This window comes from Etheostoma cragini, chromosome 18 (assembly GCF_013103735.1).
Source record: "Etheostoma cragini isolate CJK2018 chromosome 18, CSU_Ecrag_1.0, whole genome shotgun sequence".
Taxonomy (NCBI): domain Eukaryota; kingdom Metazoa; phylum Chordata; class Actinopteri; order Perciformes; family Percidae; genus Etheostoma; species Etheostoma cragini.
The window spans coordinates 6,367,029-6,386,176 of NC_048424.1; the positions used below are offsets into that span (position 1 = coordinate 6,367,029).

Below are 19,148 nucleotides of genomic sequence, written 5' to 3' on the forward strand. Positions count from 1 at the left end.
TTAAATTGATTACAAGCAGTATGCCTACATTAAAAACATTTTGTAATCAAACAATAAGACAGCTTGGAGAAAAAAAATTCTGTACTTTCTTTCATTCCCATTGTGATTATTCTGCTTCAGAAATGTTATTTATTAAATGCTGCAGTGTCCTTTGTTAAATTAGAGTAGATTGTCTATAAATTAATTAATAATTGTTGAGTGCAGTTCTGAAGCCATCTGGGCCATATTTTCTACAAAATACTCTAGTTATACTTATTTTACCTACCCAGGCACATTTAAAAATGGCTGTAAAACAATAAATCTTACACTATTAAGCAGCCTATGTACAGTACATGTCATTGTTGCATTTGAAACCAATTTGTACAGAAAAAATGCAATGAGTAACAGTTTACCAGTGTCAAGCAAGCAGTTTACTACTATTTTAACAAGTGCAGATATCACTGTTAACAGACAGGAATCATATTGCTTATGAGAATGTTATTATAATACATAGCATACATAATATATACAGTACATACAAACATAATATTGTAAATATACATAATGTGACTTTTACAGCAAAAGACAATATAGCATTCTCACTGGACAAACCTGGGCTTTGTGATATAATAGTCTTCAAATGCAATCATTTCAATAGGATACTGTGGGCTCCTATTTAATGGCTTTGTAAAAAGAAAAACTTCTTAAAATGAATGTAATTTTTATTGTTGCTAGAGGGATATGCAGATTTTCCTGATATAATTATCTCTGCAAAAGACTTCACGTTGACTCAATAAAGCAGCTACTACACACACTGTTTAGCTATAAATATTACAGGTTTGTATCAATAAAGCATAGACAGTCGCAAAATTTACATTTATTTACACAAACAATTGCAATTTAGGACCTGGGTTATGAAGTTTGATATCAGTTTACAATCATTCTCCTTTTACTCCTAGGTGGGCTCATTGCCAAGCCACAATCATGGAATTCTTTGGCAAGCTTGAACCAAATAATTCAGATCTGATTGACTTCTCTTTACTCTTGCAACATTGTTATGGTTTTGTTTTAAATTTCTCTCACCTGCCCTGACTTTGGTCAAACATGTCCAAAGTGACATACACCGTCACCAGTGCTGCCTTTTCTGTCTGTTTCATTGGAACACGCTTACACGGATTAATGGGTTTTGAGGCGGGGCTTTCTACAGAAGTCTGACTTCGATATGGGCTGGTTTCTGAAGGAAGCAGTGCTGTAGAGTCATCCGGAGAAGATAGACGTTGTCTCTCAGCAGGATTAACTGGGTCTTCATTCTGTTCATCCGGTGCTTGAACCGGGCTTGGGTCAACATATTCATCTGTCTGGTCACTCGTTAGGTTACCATTACAGCCTGTAGCTAGTGGAGAGATGGACATTCTCTGAGTTTCTTCTGTGTAAACCCTGTCACAGAGGCTTTCAGTTGGATTGCTGAATTGCTGGAAAGGACACATTCCCTATGGACATATCCACACATGACACACAAACACACAGAAAGTTGATTATTCAGGAGATAAACCTTGGATACAGAATCATGACCGTGATCTCTTAATTGTCAATTCTCACTCTAATCAAAGACTTGAATGAAACGCTCTTTAATCAGAGGAAAATCACCTCAAAGGTACCATGGAGTGATGGTGTCATTTTTGAATTTTTAAATTGTATTTAACCATGGGTACTGAGATACCAAAGCTGTGGCTACCTTTGAGGACTGTAAATCTATTTTTAATTATTCTTATTACTGACTCAGAAAGCATGCAAAAAAACAACAGTCAACACAAACAAATAAAAATGAATGTAAAAACCACGATGCCTCTGGATAGTAAATTGTTGTCCTTTTTCTGAGAATTTAGGGATTTAGCAAGCAATCTAGGGGGAGTTTACATTCTATAATTATAGACTCAATTGTAATCCTGGAAGTGCCTAGATGGCTTTAAAATATGTTGGAAATCCTACAATTTAAAGTAGAACTGCAACAAACAAATATGTTCCTTATTGTCTGTAATAAACAATGTTTTTTTCTGTAAAAACCAAAAAGAAATACTGTGTATCCATTATAATTGATCAGAGCCAAAGGTGACATCTTAAAATTAATTTTAATCAACTGTTTGCTTTAGCTTAAATTTACAGGAAAGATATTTTAGTAGACTTTACTTTTTTGGTGTCTGAATCAAAAGCTCCTGAGTGAGCTAAAGGCAAGTGTGTCATGGATACAAACCACTGCAATTTATTTATACACCACATTTATATGCTTTCACCTCTTGACGACTTAAAGCTGGCCACAATGCCACAGAACTGTTGCCAGGGTTAGGCACCGGCTTCTCAATGAATTTCTTCCACCTAAAGAGCAGATTAATAGCATAATTAGGACACAATGTTTTAAGATGTTGTGGTCATAAATGTGTAGATCAGTCCAAATATGAGCACAAAATGTAGTACAACATGCCTTGTATTACTGCTAAAATGGGACTATCCTTGGTTCAGTGTCTTTTATCTGAAATCAATCCCAAAGTTTGAAACTTACTGAACAGCACAGCTTAATCCAAGAGATAACACAAGAAGTATTGTGATAATTCCCCCAACACTGACTGCTATGATGCTGTGACCTACCAAACAAACAAACAAATAAATTATGTTGCAGCAGTTTGTTGACCACGAAAGATGACTCTCTTCTCCAGAATTTATTACATAAAACACGTTCTTCTCACTGAAGGTATGCTGCTTAGATATTGTTTGAGTAATATGAGTTATTATGGTGCTGGTTGGGATCTGATGAATTGTAGCACATACAGCTGAAAATATGACATATTTGTGATGCCATACTGGTTTACAAACCCTAAACAAATATTTAGATATAAAACAGTACCGGTACGACGATTTCACACAGGCTTCATCTCTGTCTCTGTCTTTGTTTTCTATTTGCTTCTAGCCCCACATTCTGCCCACATCTCAAAGCACTGGAACTCGAGAAACCTCCAGTTTGTTTTGTTTCCTAGATACTTCCCTCAGTTTGCCATGGAGGAAAAGAAACAGTGTCACTACTTTACTGGCCATCACTGCAAAAAGAGAACCTGTGGATATGGGCCCCGGATAATCTTCTCTCCATCAAGGCCCTCCATGTCTAAACCAATGTAACTTTTTGTTCATAAAGGGGATGAGTGTCATTCTATCTTTAACAAATGATAGCCTCTCTTCCAGCTGCTGTGCACCTCAGCAGCCTGTACCTGACATGCCAAAGCATGCAGGCAACACTAGTGTTAGAGTTGTTATTAACCACGGTATACGCCAACTACCCTCAGGCTCCTCCTGACTTTCCACAACAATCCACTCCTGAAGGTAGGCATTTCAGACAATTTCCATGGCCAGAATTTGTTCTAGCGTCATGGTACACAGATGTGGTGCTGTGCAGCCATTGTACCTAACCTTCTCCATTTCCGAGTGTCTATTCCTTTCGACAGGACAGTAGTATCGGATGGTGAAGCATTCTTGTTCATGAAGATGTTTAGGATTGCAACATTTTTAATGCTTTATTGTGCCAGTTCCACAGCAGGGGTTGCTAATGTTAGCCTGTGTACCTTTCTTAACCAATATAGCCTTCAGAGGAAAACACCTATTTGTAATACAATAGTTATGCGTTATAGCCCTAGTTATATGAGTGCATGCCATTTATCCTACTCAGCCTGCCACTAGTCAGTCTGGCCAAGTATGAAAATGTCTGGTCATGTTTATACAGTAGATTCAGTTTAGATGGCTGCAGTTGGGCACATAAAACAAGGACTAAAACAGATGTTTTCACCCTACAGAGTACTCACCAAATCTTTTGGTTTTAAAACTGTTCTCACTGCTTTTGGTAGTTCCAATAAGAGCTGTGGCCTTGACATAGACACTGTACTGTGTGTCTGGAGTCAGATCTTTCAATGACATGACCCGCTCTGTGCCATCAACAGTAACATCTAGAAGAAAACCCATGAATGAAATGCCAGTGGTAAGAGGCAATAAATATCTTCAATGCATTTGCAAATTTCAGACAAGTCTGAGGTGGACCTACTGAGCTGTGGTCCTCCGTCCTGTGTGTGGTAGAAGACGGTGTAGTAAACAGCGGCACCACTGCATGCCTCCTGTGAATTCACATGCCAGCTCACGAGGGCACTTTTGTCATTAGCCTGAACACGGATAGTAATATTTCCTGGCTCTGTAGGGACGTTTTTGAAATCAGGTTGGTTAATCACACACTATAAAATACTTTTTCAGAATCGTAATAAAACAAATCTGAATGATGTACCTGCCACTCTGGAGCAGATCTGAAGGGCTTGCGTTCCATGACCTGTCTTGTCATCTAAGAGGGGAGTTACTGTAATATTGTATGGCTTCTTATCCAGCAGGTCTGAAAGGAAGGGGAGATTTCTCTGAAAGCTATGACAGTAAAGTGGCAATAGATTTAATTCTCCTTCTGCTACAGGACCTGATAGCTTTTTAGCCGTAGGTTTAGACGTAGCGTCAGGCGGTCCATCACAGACTGAAATATCTCAAAAAATTAAAAATTAAAACAAAACAAAAACTATTACATTTGTCATAATTGTCATAACATTCTATTCTGAAATTCATGTTCCCGTAGCATAGCCCATCTCTGTGAAAGGTGCGTCACAGATCTTGAAAACCCCACATTCAAAATGTAATTTGCATTACAGAACCGCTTTGAAACGTTTCCACCAGTGAAACCATTATCTGCCACACCCAGACGATGCAAGATAAGACGTGATTTGACTCATGGTCAAAGTCATTACCCATAAATAATCATGGGTTCAATGATGACTCAGACTCAATCCACAAAGCTCACTCTATAGATTAAAGTTAACACCCAGTAAGTGTTTTTTCAACATCCATCAACCACTTTGTGTCTGCTCTCTAACCTACTGGACAGTGTTGTGTTAGTGTCGTTGCTCTCCTTCCATTGGTACTGATTTCCATTGTGGGTCCAGTCAATCATGTAACCACTGACAGGCGTACTAGGAGCATTCCAGCTGACCAGAACAACGCCTTCACGTGTTGAGGTCTGGATGTTGGTAACTTGAGGGAGGCCTGCCAAGTGAGATCAAGTGAAAGGAAGCAAATTGCTTCATATCAAACCACTTACATGCATTAGGGTACAGCATCATCCATTAAGATGAAGCGATATGATCAACAAATTGTGGTTACCCATTACAAAAGCAAAATCAATAGCATTAAAACTCACTTTCTCCAATGGCTGGAACATACACTGAGTCTTTGAACTCCACAAGCAGGTCTTTATTATGGACTGTGAGATGTATTCTGTGTGCATCATGGCTCACATCAACATCGCAAGTTGACTTGCCACATAAAGTATCCGTAAAATTTACTCCCATCTTGTGTTCTTTGTAGGGAGTCTGTTTGATAGTGTAGGTAAATGTGTCTTGACATGTTGAAGGAATTTCCTGCGGAGACAGTTTGAAGCACTTTAGGTCAAAAAGTAGGCCTAATGTAAGGAGCATGAATATGAGATTGGAAATGAAGGAAGTGAAGTTTTAAAAACATGCCACAGTTTGTAATGAGAGGGTTCCTTACTGTCCACATGGCATGAACCTTTCTAAGTCCATTTTTCTCCAGTTGAGAAATCTTTCTCCACAGGCGCAGCTTGACATCCCTCTCTGTAAAGGGTTTAAACATGTACACTGTATACAGAAATAGGATGATACAGCAACATGATAACTACGTTAACTAAACATTATCACTGTTCACACCTGCAATCGAAAGAAAAATGGCCTTGAAATCATGGCAACAGCTGCAAGCAATGTAGGGGTGATGTCACGATTTGTCATTTGTAGGGCTGTCCTTGAGTAAAGAAAGTTTTATTCAACTATCACTGATTGATTAACTGATTTTGTTGACTAATCAATCAATGGGTTTAATTGACAGCTCTTTAAAATCGAGTTTCTCTATAAAGAATCATGCAAAGGTACCACTTTAAATCTTGTTTTTACCAAAGATGTGCTCATAAGTTTCTTGGAAAAAGCACAAAAAAACGACTAATCGACTAAAGAAATCTTAGTTGACTATGATGGTGCAGCCCTAGTCCTTTTTCTAGGGATCTACCAGGAATTCAAGTATCTCTACAATGTGTGGCGTAGATCCTTCCTTATAAATTATAAATCATCCACTCTGTGATAACCTATGAGCCCCAGGCTGTTATAGATTCTCTGGAGTCATTTTTCACAGTTTAAATATGCGTCACGCAGTCTTAACATTTGACTTTGTAGTAGGCGTTTCTTTAGACATTCACAATCAAGTCCCAACCTGCCACACAGACTGAGAGCCAGAAATAATGTTTTCAGAGTATATCTTTGGTTTATTCATTTGAAACAAAAACTAACAGTAATTTGAAAATTGGTTAACTAGACGCACATATTACATCAGCAACACAAACCATCATTCTCTGCCAAGGCCATTATGTTTATCTTAGAATTGCAGTATATGCAGAAATTTAAAAATACACATATATATATATACTATATACAAACATGTTGTCTTTTCCCCATTCATTTGTCACCCATCTGGAAGTCACCCTTTGTTTTTTTTGTTAAATATGAATGCAAATTCAAGTCAAATGTTTCCCAAAGACAGCACAGAACTGAATGTAACAATAAGTAGTCATATTGGTATTTTTGGTTTTCCTGAGTAAAAGGCAGTTAGTGGGCAAACTTCAAGAAAAAGATCGGAGTAATTTCATTGGCAACCAGCCTGTGACGCTGACGGTGGTAAAGGTTTATTAAATCTGGCCTAATTGGTTCAGCTGTGTCGCACATAGCAAGGTCACAGTTTTTTTTTTTGACCGTGGTTAAGTGTATGATAACGTGGTAAGTTTAAAAGGAAGAACTATTATTTTGTTTGATTTGTTTTGTTTATTATTTAAAGTTAACCAACTTTACGTTTAAAGTTTGAACTCTTGGAAAACAAGTCATTCAGTGACAATTGTTAGCACAGAATACACACATCTACACCAATGCCACACGTTAATTATTGACCAAACAAACAAACAAATGTGCGCCAACAATCTCATTAGCGATATTACTGACAATAATTCCATCCAGTTAAGCTTATTTGTAGATAAAAATGTAAGAATCAGTAACCTTTAAAAAAATTATTGTCCAGCTGAGCCAACAAAAGCAGGTCAGAGTCTAACACAACTGGGATTGTATTATTAGCAACTCAAAGCTCCAATATGAAACCTAGACTGTAATTTCCCACTTAAAAACATATAAGGATCCATTTCTAAGTAAACTTATAACGTATGAACATCTTGAAAATATTATGAATGTGTGATTCATGAGCACCTGGACCATGACAGCAAATTAGCAATAGTTCCAAATATTTGTTTTATTGTATCCAAATCATTCAGATGTCATCTAAAGGACAATTACTAAAATCCCGAACATCAATAATAATGTAAGATATTTTAACGCTTTTTGTGCATTGGTGATTAAGTAGCCTGCTTTTATCAGTCCTAATGTGGATGCAAGCTGTTTCAACATTGCTCTTACTGTTTAGTTCGGTGGTCCAAACTATCTTCTGGCTCCAGTCGCTCCAGGGGGCCTTGTCTAAAGCACAGCGGACTGAAAATGTGTAGTTACTGCAGGATTCCACTTTTTCAATGGTCAACCACCCGTTTTCATGTTCCTTTAGGGTCTTATTGAGCACCCACTTGGAAAAACAGAAAGATTTTGGTTAGAAACATCCATTAAAATTTTCAGGAAGTCCCAACAGCTGAATACGTGATAAATGAGCTTTTTTTAGTTGAAATGAGACGCTGTTTTTAATACCTCTGAAGTTATTTCATTGACAACCTGGAACAAAAAGGAAAACAGAAATGGCCTTAATCAGCCATGAAGAGGATTGCAAAAAACAGAGACAGAATCAAAAACAGCTGTACAACTTTACAATACCTCTTTTGGGGGGAAGAGAAAACTAAAGATCCTTTATCAATGCAATTTGAAGTGTTTGAATCATCATTTTGACAAGTTGCATGAATTTACAGCGGTCAGCGATGACCCAAAATGTAAGTATCAGAAATCTCAATTTCCTGCTCACTACTGAGGAAACTATTGACAGTCCATTATATATTGAGGAGCAAATCAGTGACAATGGGAGAAATTTAAGACTTGTTCATTGTTACAAATTGCTTTTTTTTATTTTTTATTCTACTTATGTTACTACATTTGGTCTAACCGTTGTCTATGGTCATCTTTTTCTGATGTGGGATCACTATTATTGACATTGTTGCACAGTATATTCTATACTGTTTTTACAGTTGCTTTTAGTAAATACTTCAAATGCTGTATTTAGGTGATCAAAGAGTAACGTACCTTGCTGTATTTGACTTGACAGTGACACCTTTTAAAAAAAGATGGTCGTATCCACTTAACCAGCAGACCATCAGAGAAGGTAGTTACATTTAACCGTGGCGGTATAAGTTTCACTGAGGGAACATGATTATGATAGCACATTAAAATTCAAAAACATCAAATGTGAAAACACAAAATTATCATTAAGAAGCATATTTTTCCTACAAAAAGTACTTTATGTTACTTACATATATGATCTGGGTCAAATTCATAAGGGTCAGAATCAACTTCCCAAGCAGCAGTTATTGCTCTCACAGTAAAAGTGTAATTCCGCCATGATTCGAGATTAATTGTGTTGTTGCAGTTTGTTGAAGAACTCTTGCAGATTTCAAAGGTAGGTTGTCGGGCAGGCACTGACAAAGAGGCACTGAAAGAAATACATGTTTTATAATAAGTCCATAAATCAAAAATACACTGAATTGTTCCTGCATTAGTTCTTAAACAAAAGAAAAAAATATGACACCCACCGGAGTACGTAGTTTATTTCCAATGAAGGATAAACCTGATGCTCCCACTTGCATGTGATCTGGTCTGGTAAACCTTCAACTGCCTGATCTTTTTTATGCAGATAACATGATATTTTGCTGGGTTTTGCTGTGAAAAAAGCAATTCACCAACATCATATATTGATGTTATTGCAGGCATCTACAGCTAAATGAACAGTAAGAATGTAAGCACCAATTATGCTTCTTACAGTATGTTCTGATGGTGGTGCCTCCAAGGACTTGATGAGTATCTTCACTGTGGCACTGCAGTGTAGCGCTTTGGTAAGTGAAGTTCCTCAGTGACAGGACTGTGTGTGACGAGTTGATGGTGTTTGACAGGCTTTTATCTACAGGCCTGTTGTTGAGTTTCCAGAAGATTTTGCCATGGACACATGAAGTCTGGCACACTATATCAATATCGGATCCCACTTCGATGTATTCATCTTTGGGGACAACGTTGCAGATGTTCTCATGTTGGCCTGCAGGAAATGGTAATATATTTTAATGTTCCAAAATGAAAATAAATCTCTAGCTTAACATTTTAGGAAATGTGATCTGTTGCTTTCTTGTTGAAAATTGTATGAAACGATGCAGCTGTAGCCAGCAGCAGGTTAGTTAAGCTTACTACAAAGCCTAAACAAGCTGGTTGTGTCCAACAGGAACAAAATCTGTGTACTAGTACCAAATTAATTAACATAGCTTTTTCCCCGTTTCCTGTCTTTATGCTAAGCTATGCTCGTTCTGGCCATAGTTTCATATTTAGAGTCCAGACATGAAAGGGCTACCAGTCTTTCCATTTGGCAAAAAAACAACTTTCCTAAAATGGTTTACTATTCCTGTCAGTAAGTCTTATATATTAAATTGTATCAGAACAATTAGCATTTACAGCAAAGAGACAAATGCACTCTCCACACACAAACAAAGCTCAAACAGCACAGCAAAACACACATCGTGGTCAGATGCTTTCAGTGTCCAAACAAATGCAATTATCTCATGCCTTCCTAAAAAACTCAAACTAAATAAATAAACAGGATAAACTCCAAAAAATATTCACCTCATACCTGCCACAGAGTAAATAATTTAGTGTAAACCACGCCTATATTCACCTGATATTAGACAGAAGACGAGGTGTTAGCTAATACTACTGTTTGGGTTCACAGGTCTTTATGTTATCCTACCAACAGTAACACCCAATATGTAGAATTTCAAGCCACAACATATTCATGGATCAAATGCCAGCAGCATCTTAGATGACTTGTTTTGTAATATAAATGACAAAACATACCACACACCACAGCCTTGTTGGCTGATACTACCACTCTCACATTAACTCCCTCCACTGGAAAAAAAAAATAGGTCGCTGCTATCGTCACCCAGTATCCAGATAAAGACAAAACATCTCTCAAGAGTAATTCTGGAAAATGTTAAAATTCTGAAATAGGCAATATATCAAATTTTGTTTGTAAGCTGCTGAATGGCGTTGCTTTCACTCCCATGTGCACACTTTAGTGAGTTGCAGAGGGTGGTATGGTATTTGGTACAGAATAAAATGTATCCTGCTTACAAATTTAAGATATGTTTAACTAGGAAACACCATGGTTTGTCATAGGAATGCACCAATCCCTGCCCCAAAATCAGGTCTCTATGACTTGACCGATCCCCATTGAATACAGTTTCTTTGTCAATGTGATCAAATTCCTTCATGTTTCCCCAATTAGTTTTTGTTTGTTAACCTAACATTTGCTAGGGCATATCTGGTAGGCTCTGAAACTCTGACATCTCAGATTTGTTCATCTCAGATATGTGGGTGTCTCTTAGCCTTGAAAGCTGCTGGATTCCTAAGAATGCTCCTCCTCCTGACTTCTGTAGCCTCCAGTTATTAAGAATGTCTCAGGAGGAATGTATACAGAGTTATACACTGGTATTGAATTCCGCACATGCACTCAAATTAGTCATCCATGGTGGTGGCAAAGGTGGTGTGTATTTTGTAATGTGTCTTTCTGTTTCCATCAAACTGACACAACATCCTTTCTAGCATCTTTTCAGTTTTTTTTTTATGTTTTAGACCAATTACTTCACTTGTGGCTGCATCTTTTCTTCCAGTCTTCCCTTTTTGTTTTTAAAAACAGATCATCCTCCGTCTCAATGTATTGTAGTGGATTTGTTCGTCACTGTTTATGTTTCTTAAATATCTAAAAATATATTGCCATGGAAAATAGCCTCGGCAAGGTACGTGTACATTCAAAAGTTTTTTTAAAGATTAGTTGTTTTTTTTCTGAATTCAGATTGACAGTGGATAGACAGTAAAGGTGGAAGAGAGATGGGGGATGACACGCAGCAAAAAGTCGCAGATCGGATTGGAACCCTGCCCGGTGTAAAGGCCTCTGCCTCTATGGGGCGCACACTCTCACTGGGTGAGCTAGAGGTCGCCCCTCAAAAGTCGTTTTAGTCGTGCAAGAGAAAAGTCAGATTGGACAGATAGTCTAGCTAGCTGTCTGGATTTACCCTTGCAAAGTACATAGTCCTCATAATCCACTGGAGTTTAAAGTTACAACACAAAGAAAGTAGAAGGAAATGGACATTGGCGAAAAGACATGCATCCGGCGGAATTTCCTGCGGCATCGTAGAAGTAGAACATCGTGGATATAGACTATGAGATGGCAAACCACTCATTGGCCAAATTCCAGTACAAAATATCTGTGTCAGAATAATGCACAATACATTTCTACTACTATTGTTATACTGTTGTAATATTAATATTTGGACTAATTTTATCACGGATAAAGCTGATTCAAAAATACTACTATCCTACTACGGCTGAGTCTCCTATTCACTTGGCTGTGCAGATGATCCACAAATAAACTGGTCTTTAAATGGTGTGCTGCCCTTCCATCTGTGAGGTCTATCATTGAATAAGAATAACTTAAGAAAACCTCTGTGGCTGAACTCCCAGCAGGTTGTTGGTCTTCATTACTCACGAGTCATTTGACCCTCAAATACTACAAGTCTCTTTTGAATTTGAGGATCTAATTTCAACAAATGTATTTTCTTCAATGCTTAACCCATAATCATATATCATAATGTATTTGTTTATTATAGTTTATATTAACAATCTGAATCTGTAAAGTAACTAGTAACTACAGCTGTCAAATAAATATAGCGGGTGTAAAAACTACATTTCCCTCAGAGATGGAGTGGAGTAGAAGTATAACTTAGCATTGAATAGAAACACTTAAGTAAAGTAAAATGTACCGTACAGTATTTGAGTTAATGTACTTAGTTGCTTTCAGCACCTGACTATATTATTTTATGTTCATATGTGATAGTAGACTTTTAGACACATAACAATTAGTAGGCTATTGTATGTTCAAGTCATACTTGTGTTATTATGAGAATAAGTACTATAATATTTAAATTGCAAACAAATATTGCACAAAACTATTATATTTTAGTATGACTAGTAAATCATTTCTAGTTCAATTTAATACTGATTTTTATTAACCCCAATAAACTTCAGTGAACATTATGTTATGAAACCAAAACAAAACAAGTCGTTCACAAACATTTCCTGAGCAGTCAGCTGCTCTGCATTTTATTATTATGCTCTCATTCTCACAAGACATATCAAATATGCCTATAAGAGGTTTACTTACCTTGACAAATGGAGGGGATAACACCCAGGATAAATAGGACTGGAAAGATATACATTTCCTTTATCCCATTACCAGAAAGAAAGAAAATCGCCTTTTAAAATACCGTCAGAGATGTGAGACATTCAGCATGCGCAAGACCAAATAATTCAAATTGTCTTGTCTATAATGTCGACTGGCCCCTACACTGCACCGCATGTTCGCACTATCTTTGTATTTCAGCCATCAAGTAACAGGAACTGAAGCCAACCCTGAAATAAACGGGAGGTATTGCCCAACTGGAAACAGCGAGCAAAGAGGAAGTTGGCAAACTTGACCGCCTCTTACACTTTAATGATATTTGTCTGTTTATTCGCTGAGCAACAAAACCCTCTCCGCTCGAAATGCCCTGAGGGGACTCAGTTAAATCAACCGACTGTCAAACAATAAATCCTAATTTTCTCGCTCGTGTTTGGCTGCACTAGAGTTCCCAGAAGGGAGTTTGTATAGCCTAGATAAAAAGAATACAAACAAAGTCTACGATTAAGACCGAAAGCAATTCTGCCATGTAGGGCTAATACAGTTAATGTCAAGGATGAAAGGAAGCCCTTTGTTAAGTAATATTGAGCGATCATTGCCTAGAGCAGGCGCACATCTACAGGGAGGTTAATGCCTCGACGCAGAGGTCCAGGGTTCGAATCCGAGCTGTGACGATTTCCCTTCATGTTGCTGTCCTATCAAATGAAGGCGGAAAAGTCCCAAAAAGAAGAAAGAAATACTATATTCGATACACCGTAGCCCATATATCGTGCTGTCACAACCAAAAGTGGACAAACTAATTCAGAACCATCATGCTTGCAATGCATGCAAATCCAATAGGCTACAAAGACAGTGTCAGCAAACTCATGCCACACAATCACATGCCAAAAGCCCCTAACCATGGCATGAAGTCAATTGTTACAAGATAAGTCGACAGGACAGTTCCCCCTAAGCAACAATGGAACTGTTTTTAATGCATGAACTGCTGTGATGCCTTTGCCATCATCTGCCCTTGTTCCAGTTGTGTGCCACGTTTGGTACGTCTTACTCCCTTTTGCTTAGGCCTGTTGTAAATATAAATATAAAATAATTTATTTACATTGTTTTAACCATTGTATGTTAGGATGCTTATCGACAACTGGCCGGTGACTACAGCTGTAAATTAGCCGTAGAGGCTAAAGCTGCTCCTTTTACAGTACTAGAGTTAATTGTCCAGACATGATAAACTAATAAACTAAACTAATAAGGGCTGAAGGGGACCTTTATTTCCAGTCACTTCCCCAGTTCTAGTCCTAGTTTCCACTCAGAGGTATTTAAGCAAAGGATTCAGAGAAGAGTGAATAGCCTAGTAACTGAGTAAATTAGTGTACTCATTGAAATAAAAAAAAACAACAACACCAGTAAGCCTAGCCTATGTGAATGTGGCATGAATGATATCCACTGCATTTGCTGATGTTATCATTCAATTTGCTATATCTATAAAGTGTAGGCTATATATAGCCTAATATTACCAGTTTTAATGACTTGGCTTGTGTTCATCCAAAGTGCACACAAGTGCCAGTGCTACATAGGCTACAATGAGCTTTTTTTTTTCTTCATCACAAATGGGTGAAGTTGGAATAAATACAGGGAAACACCACCAATGATAGATAGATAGATAGATAGATAGATAGATAGATAGATAGATAGATAGATAGATCGATAGATAGATAGATAGATAGATAGATAGATTGATTGATAGACAGATGGACAGATAGATAGATGGATAGTTGTACTTTTGTGTTCCTACATCGCCATCTAGTGTCCGATGTAAGCTACATAATTTACAAAAGGCAAACCTGGGTAGATGGCTATGAAAAGTAATCGTTCAAGTATTCACCACAAGCTCCGTTTAAAATAGTAAGTTGCCTATAACTCCGATAGCATATTCCTTGTAGCCTATATTCGATTAGTCGAACGCTTTTAAAACAGGTGTAACGCAATGTTTAGAATAACGTTTTTGGTTACGAAAATATCCCGGAAGTAGAACATCGTTAGCTTGTCTAGCTGCTAGCATCTAAATACATCCATGGCTAACATTAGCTACATTTCTGCTTTGCCACCGTTGAACTTTTACTGTTTGCTTTCACTCCGCTTGTTTAATTAAAGGCATATGTTAGTTATGCAAGCATAGAAATATGATATAATACCCACAATATATAGTTGACACATTTGACAATTAAGCGAATGAAGTAGTTCCGGGGTGATCGTGCCATCGAGTGATCTTGTCCCAGCCGACCTGTTACCGAATCCTGCTCTCATGTCCGTTGCGGTGGTAGTAGCCGCTGTTGTCGGCGGCGGGGTACTGCTCCTCATGCGTCGGTTGTTCCCCCGGCAGAAAGCCAAAAAGTTGCTCCGGTATCCGGGCGACACTATGCGAGGAAAGACAGTGATTGTGACCGGGGCTAACTGCGGGATAGGGAAGGCCCTGGCCGGGGAGCTGCTGAAGCTCCGTGCCCGGGTCATCATGGCCTGCCGGGACCAGCGGAGCGCCGAGGAGGCAGCTAAGGACATCAAGAGACAAGCGGGACCAGAGCAGGGGGAGGTGGTCATCAAACACCTGGACCTCGCTTCTCTTAGATCAGTTCGACAATTTTGTGAGGAAATTCAAGAGGTAAGTGATATGATACATGGGGTTGGGAAGTTAGCCGTTCTAGAAGTTGTGTAGTTCATTCTAGCTATTGTCATGTCCAATTCAAAGGAAAGCATTTCATGTAGGCTACTTTTCTGCAAGGGGACTGTCCGTGGTGCTGAACTTCAGTATTGTATTTGGTCACCTTTTTGGTTATATGTATGAGACAGTCCGACAGCAGCATAGCTAAAAGTTTGCTCCCTTGGCAGAACAGTGATATATTTTTTAACGTTACTCTCAGTCAGTTAAGCTGCGCCAACATCATTTGGAGGCATCATTCTGTACAAGTTAGCCCAGATTGCAGTGTGAATTTTCTTAACTTAACTAGGGTTGCAACTAACAATGAGTCAATTTGTGGTGTATTAAACATCAGAAAAAAGTGAGACAATTCCCAATGTAACATCTTTAAATATCTTGTCTAAACTCCTAAACTATTCAATTTACCGTTTTGTAGAACAAAGAAAAACACGAAATTATTCCACTCGAAAACCTGGAGCCATCAAATATTAGAAATATTTGCCCTTTTAGCTTAATCACACACACACACACACACACACACACACACAGAAAATGATAATAACATGGTTAATCATTTAACTGCTACTGCTTCCAAATGAGACTCTTTTGTCTCACAGTTGAAGTCATGTCTGTGTTATTATTTATATTTTAATAAAGTAATTAATGCAAAAGCATTCAGGTAAATTGCAAAGGTCTGTTAGGTAAGCATGTAAATGTTCACAATGTAGAATACATCATCTGCTACAGGTGGCTATTTACAGGGATCACTACTACTTATATTTATATACAGTGTATTACCAAAGGTAACTTTGGATTTTACAAAGAAACACCTAAAATTAATATATCACCAGAAGTAGAAAACTGTATTGTGATATTTAAGTATAGACAGGTGGTGCAGGCAGGATAATACATGTATTGCAGTGTTATTAGAGCAGAATAAATACGGCTATGTAATATGAAGAATGTATGAACAACATGTACAGATATGTGCGCTGTAGTAGCAATGTCATTATACTAGTAATAAGAATATTATATAGAAATATGCAGTGTATGAACAGAATATATAATAAGAAAACAGAATAAATATAGATATTTTGGAGGAACTATTTAGACACATATATGCAGCTATGTACAATGTGGTAGTATTATAAGAGTAGTAAGAATAGTATGCAGTAGTACATGCAGGATGTACAGTATGTAGAGCAGTAGAATATGGCTATGTATAGGTGTAATTACAGTATGTGCATCTGTTTAGGAGGAATCCCGGATTGACGTACTCATCAACAATGCAGGACTCTACCAGTGTCCCTACACTAAGACAGAGGATGGGTTTGAGATGCAGCTCGGTGTGAATCACCTGGGTCACTTCCTTCTCACTCACCTCCTGCTGGACCTCTTAAAGACCTCGGCTCCCAGTCGCATCGTCGTTGTTTCCTCGAAGCTTTACAAGTACGGCCACATCAACTTTGACGACCTGAATAGTGAAAATAATTACGATAAGGCCTTCTGCTACAGTCAGAGCAAGTTGGCCAACCTACTGTTTACGCTCCAACTGGCTCGTCAGCTGGAGGGCACGGGCGTCACAGTCAACGCTCTCACCCCGGGCATCGTAAGGACCAGACTGGGCAGGCATGTTCAAATCCCTCTCCTGGCAAAGCCACTGTTCTACCTCGCCTCGCTATTCTTTTTCAAGAGTCCATTGGAGGGGGCCCAGACTCCTCTCTATCTGGCCTGCTCCCCTGAGGTGGAGGGAGTGTCGGGGAAGTGTTTCGCTAACTGTGAGGAGGAAGAGCTGATGGCAAAAGCTACAGATGACCAGGCAGCCAAGAAACTGTGGGACATAAGCAGGAGGATGGTCGGACTCACTAACTGAGCAGAGTCTCGTACTGTAGATGGTACTTAAGTTTTCTCAGACAAACTACTTAATCTCTAAGAGCCCCACAGACATTGCCCTGCAGAAGATGGCTTGTAAAAAGACTGATTGCTATTTTGGGGATACAATCAATAATGGAATGATACAGTATATTGTGCCAATGCAGTTTGTAAACTTGAGTGCTGAGTGTGTATTTTGCAGTCTGTTAACCAGAGAATGTTTAAGTTTTACATAAGAAATGTAAAAGTTATGGTTTAAATTAAGATGCATCACTGTTTGAATAAATTTCTCCTTTCATCTACCTGCTCTGCAATAACTTCCCCTGTCTAGTCTTCATAATGCATGTCTGTGTGTAAAAAGCCAATAACAGTAACCTGTTTAACAGGAACGCGTGGCAAAGAAATCTGTGTTCTCCTGAAGAAATTTAGCTGGGGAAATAAGGTTTCTATAATCCCATTAGCCATTTGGTATAAGGGTTTCTTGTTTACACATTTCAAGAATCAGATTACTGCAGAAAGCCATAACCCGGTTACTTATGTAGACTACAAGAACACCCATATAAAGTTAAGACTTATTGGTTTCCCTGTAAGACACTCAGGAATGTAGGGAAAATAAGAGGCCACACATTGTCCTTTAACAGCAGATTTTTCAAAATCATCAAAACTATGTTAAAACCGTGAAGGAAATTCAGAAACATTTCAGCACAAACATGTTGAAATCATCAACAAAACTAAATAATTAGATGTATCCACCAAACCTGGTCAGTCTTATTTATGAATGAAAAACCTAGCTAGCACCTTGCTCTATTCCTTGTCTTTCATTAGGCCAGTGATTTACACACACACACATCACTCCCTCTTTGCGTCCATCAAAGCCAAGCTGAGTTTTCACCTTCTCCTCTATTGTGAGGTCACATTATTGCTTGTGCTGTACAATCCTCAGAAAAGCTTATCCATTTTAGGTATTCTACTTGAATGCTAAATTTGTGCATACTGTGGCATTTATTTTGCGGTGCATGGGCAGCTGTTAATCTACTTTCCCTCTCGATGTGTTTGAAGTGTAAATAACTTCTGCTGTGTCTGGAGGAGATTTAACAATAAGGCTGACAATGCACATCAGTGAGACGCGGCTGTGCTGTCGCTCCCTCCTGTGGATGGATTACTGTCTCTCACCTTCGCAGGAAGGACTCAAAGAAGGTCTAGCAATAAATACAATGTAAAATTCTATTGCATAAGAATAAATACAAGTCAATTTGTGAAATCATTGCCCCAAACAGTATATGATAATAAAGCAACAGTTGGCTGAGAATGCTGAATATAGAGAGTGGCCTAAATTTAGGCCTGCAACCAACAGTTATCGGTTAACCCGCGGATTATTATCAGTGTGTGGTCGAAGGATGTCAGAAAATATAAAAAATACACAATCACAAATGCTAAAGAAATTAAAATGGTTTTTTTTTTCTCCAACTAACATTGAAAGATTTTCACTTTACAACAGAGAAAAGTCTTAAATCTAAGAAACTGAGACAGTAGCTCTTACAATTTATTGTCCTAAAAAAGTTGGATCATCCAGGTTTTTGGCCCAATTTACAAAACTTCACAAAAGTGGAATTTATTCAAGTAATATATTTGAGCTTTATTATGTAAGGTGGAGTTGATATGTTCCCCACTGTATATGTAATATAATTATGACACTTCATATCATCATACAACAGAAGAGCACTTACTGCCACATGTTGGGGATTAGCTATTATTAACTGTGTTTTATATCACAAAAACTCACAGTGTAAGTAGTGTTTTCTTGATGACTCTTTAGAACACAAAAATAACACTTTCTTTCTGTTTTGAATTTGCTGATCTTGGCCAAAATCAGTCTCTACAAACCTATTTTTAAATGCAAGGCAGTGATAAAGAAGGTAGTGACTCAGCAGATACAGTGGGTACGGAAAGTATTCAGACCCCTTTAAATTTTTCACTCTTTGTTTCATTGCAGCCATTTTCCAAA

General features: G+C 38.1%; 2 protein-coding genes across 3 annotated transcripts; one reads left to right on the plus strand and one right to left on the minus strand.

Annotated features, from left to right (window-relative positions):
* Positions 1 to 76: 76 nt before the first annotated feature.
* On the minus strand, positions 77 to 12,876 carry LOC117961709 (interleukin-31 receptor subunit alpha-like). Of its 2 annotated transcripts, none has more exons than XM_034900575.1 (16): positions 12,568 to 12,874; positions 9,124 to 9,393; positions 8,897 to 9,023; positions 8,618 to 8,796; positions 8,391 to 8,503; positions 7,848 to 7,871; positions 7,569 to 7,728; positions 5,596 to 5,678; positions 5,246 to 5,465; positions 4,927 to 5,091; positions 4,295 to 4,396; positions 4,061 to 4,204; positions 3,825 to 3,965; positions 2,537 to 2,618; positions 2,271 to 2,352; positions 77 to 1,469 (listed from the first exon to the last, which is right to left on the minus strand). In XM_034900575.1, the coding sequence occupies exons 1-16, from the start codon at positions 12,620 to 12,622 to the stop codon at positions 1,059 to 1,061; spliced, it is 2,358 nt and encodes a 785-aa protein (XP_034756466.1). In that variant the 5' UTR covers positions 12,623 to 12,874; the 3' UTR covers positions 77 to 1,058. The 2 variants fall into 2 exon arrangements, 1 of the variants encoding a protein (XP_034756466.1); XR_004660470.1 differs by having other exon boundaries at positions 1,222 to 1,469; positions 2,537 to 2,611; positions 3,814 to 3,965; positions 12,568 to 12,876.
* Positions 12,877 to 14,644: 1,768 nt separating this feature from the next.
* On the plus strand, positions 14,645 to 17,323 carry rdh14b (retinol dehydrogenase 14b). Its single transcript, XM_034900571.1, has 2 exons — positions 14,645 to 15,235; positions 16,527 to 17,323. The coding sequence occupies exons 1-2, from the start codon at positions 14,882 to 14,884 to the stop codon at positions 17,142 to 17,144; spliced, it is 972 nt and encodes a 323-aa protein (XP_034756462.1). The 5' UTR covers positions 14,645 to 14,881; the 3' UTR covers positions 17,145 to 17,323.
* Positions 17,324 to 19,148: the final 1,825 nt, after the last annotated feature.

What these genes read in the sequence shown, in the direction of transcription:
- LOC117961709 (XM_034900575.1), bottom strand. Translation starts at nt 12,622, where the DNA reads ATGTATATCTTTCCAGTCCTATTTATCCTGGGTGTTATCCCCTCCATT. An exon ending in GAAATAAACTACGTACTCCG is followed by an intron (nt 8,797 to 8,896) that starts GTGGGTGTCATA and finishes TATTTCTTTCAG; the next exon opens with TGCCTCTTTGTCAGTGCCTG. An exon ending in TCAATGAAATAACTTCAGAG is followed by an intron (nt 7,729 to 7,847) that starts GTATTAAAAACA and finishes TGTTTTTCCAAG; the next exon opens with TGGGTGCTCAATAAGACCCT.
- rdh14b (XM_034900571.1), top strand. Translation starts at nt 14,882, where the DNA reads ATGTCCGTTGCGGTGGTAGTAGCCGCTGTTGTCGGCGGCGGGGTACTG. An exon ending in TTTGTGAGGAAATTCAAGAG is followed by an intron (nt 15,236 to 16,526) that starts GTAAGTGATATG and finishes GCATCTGTTTAG; the next exon opens with GAGGAATCCCGGATTGACGT.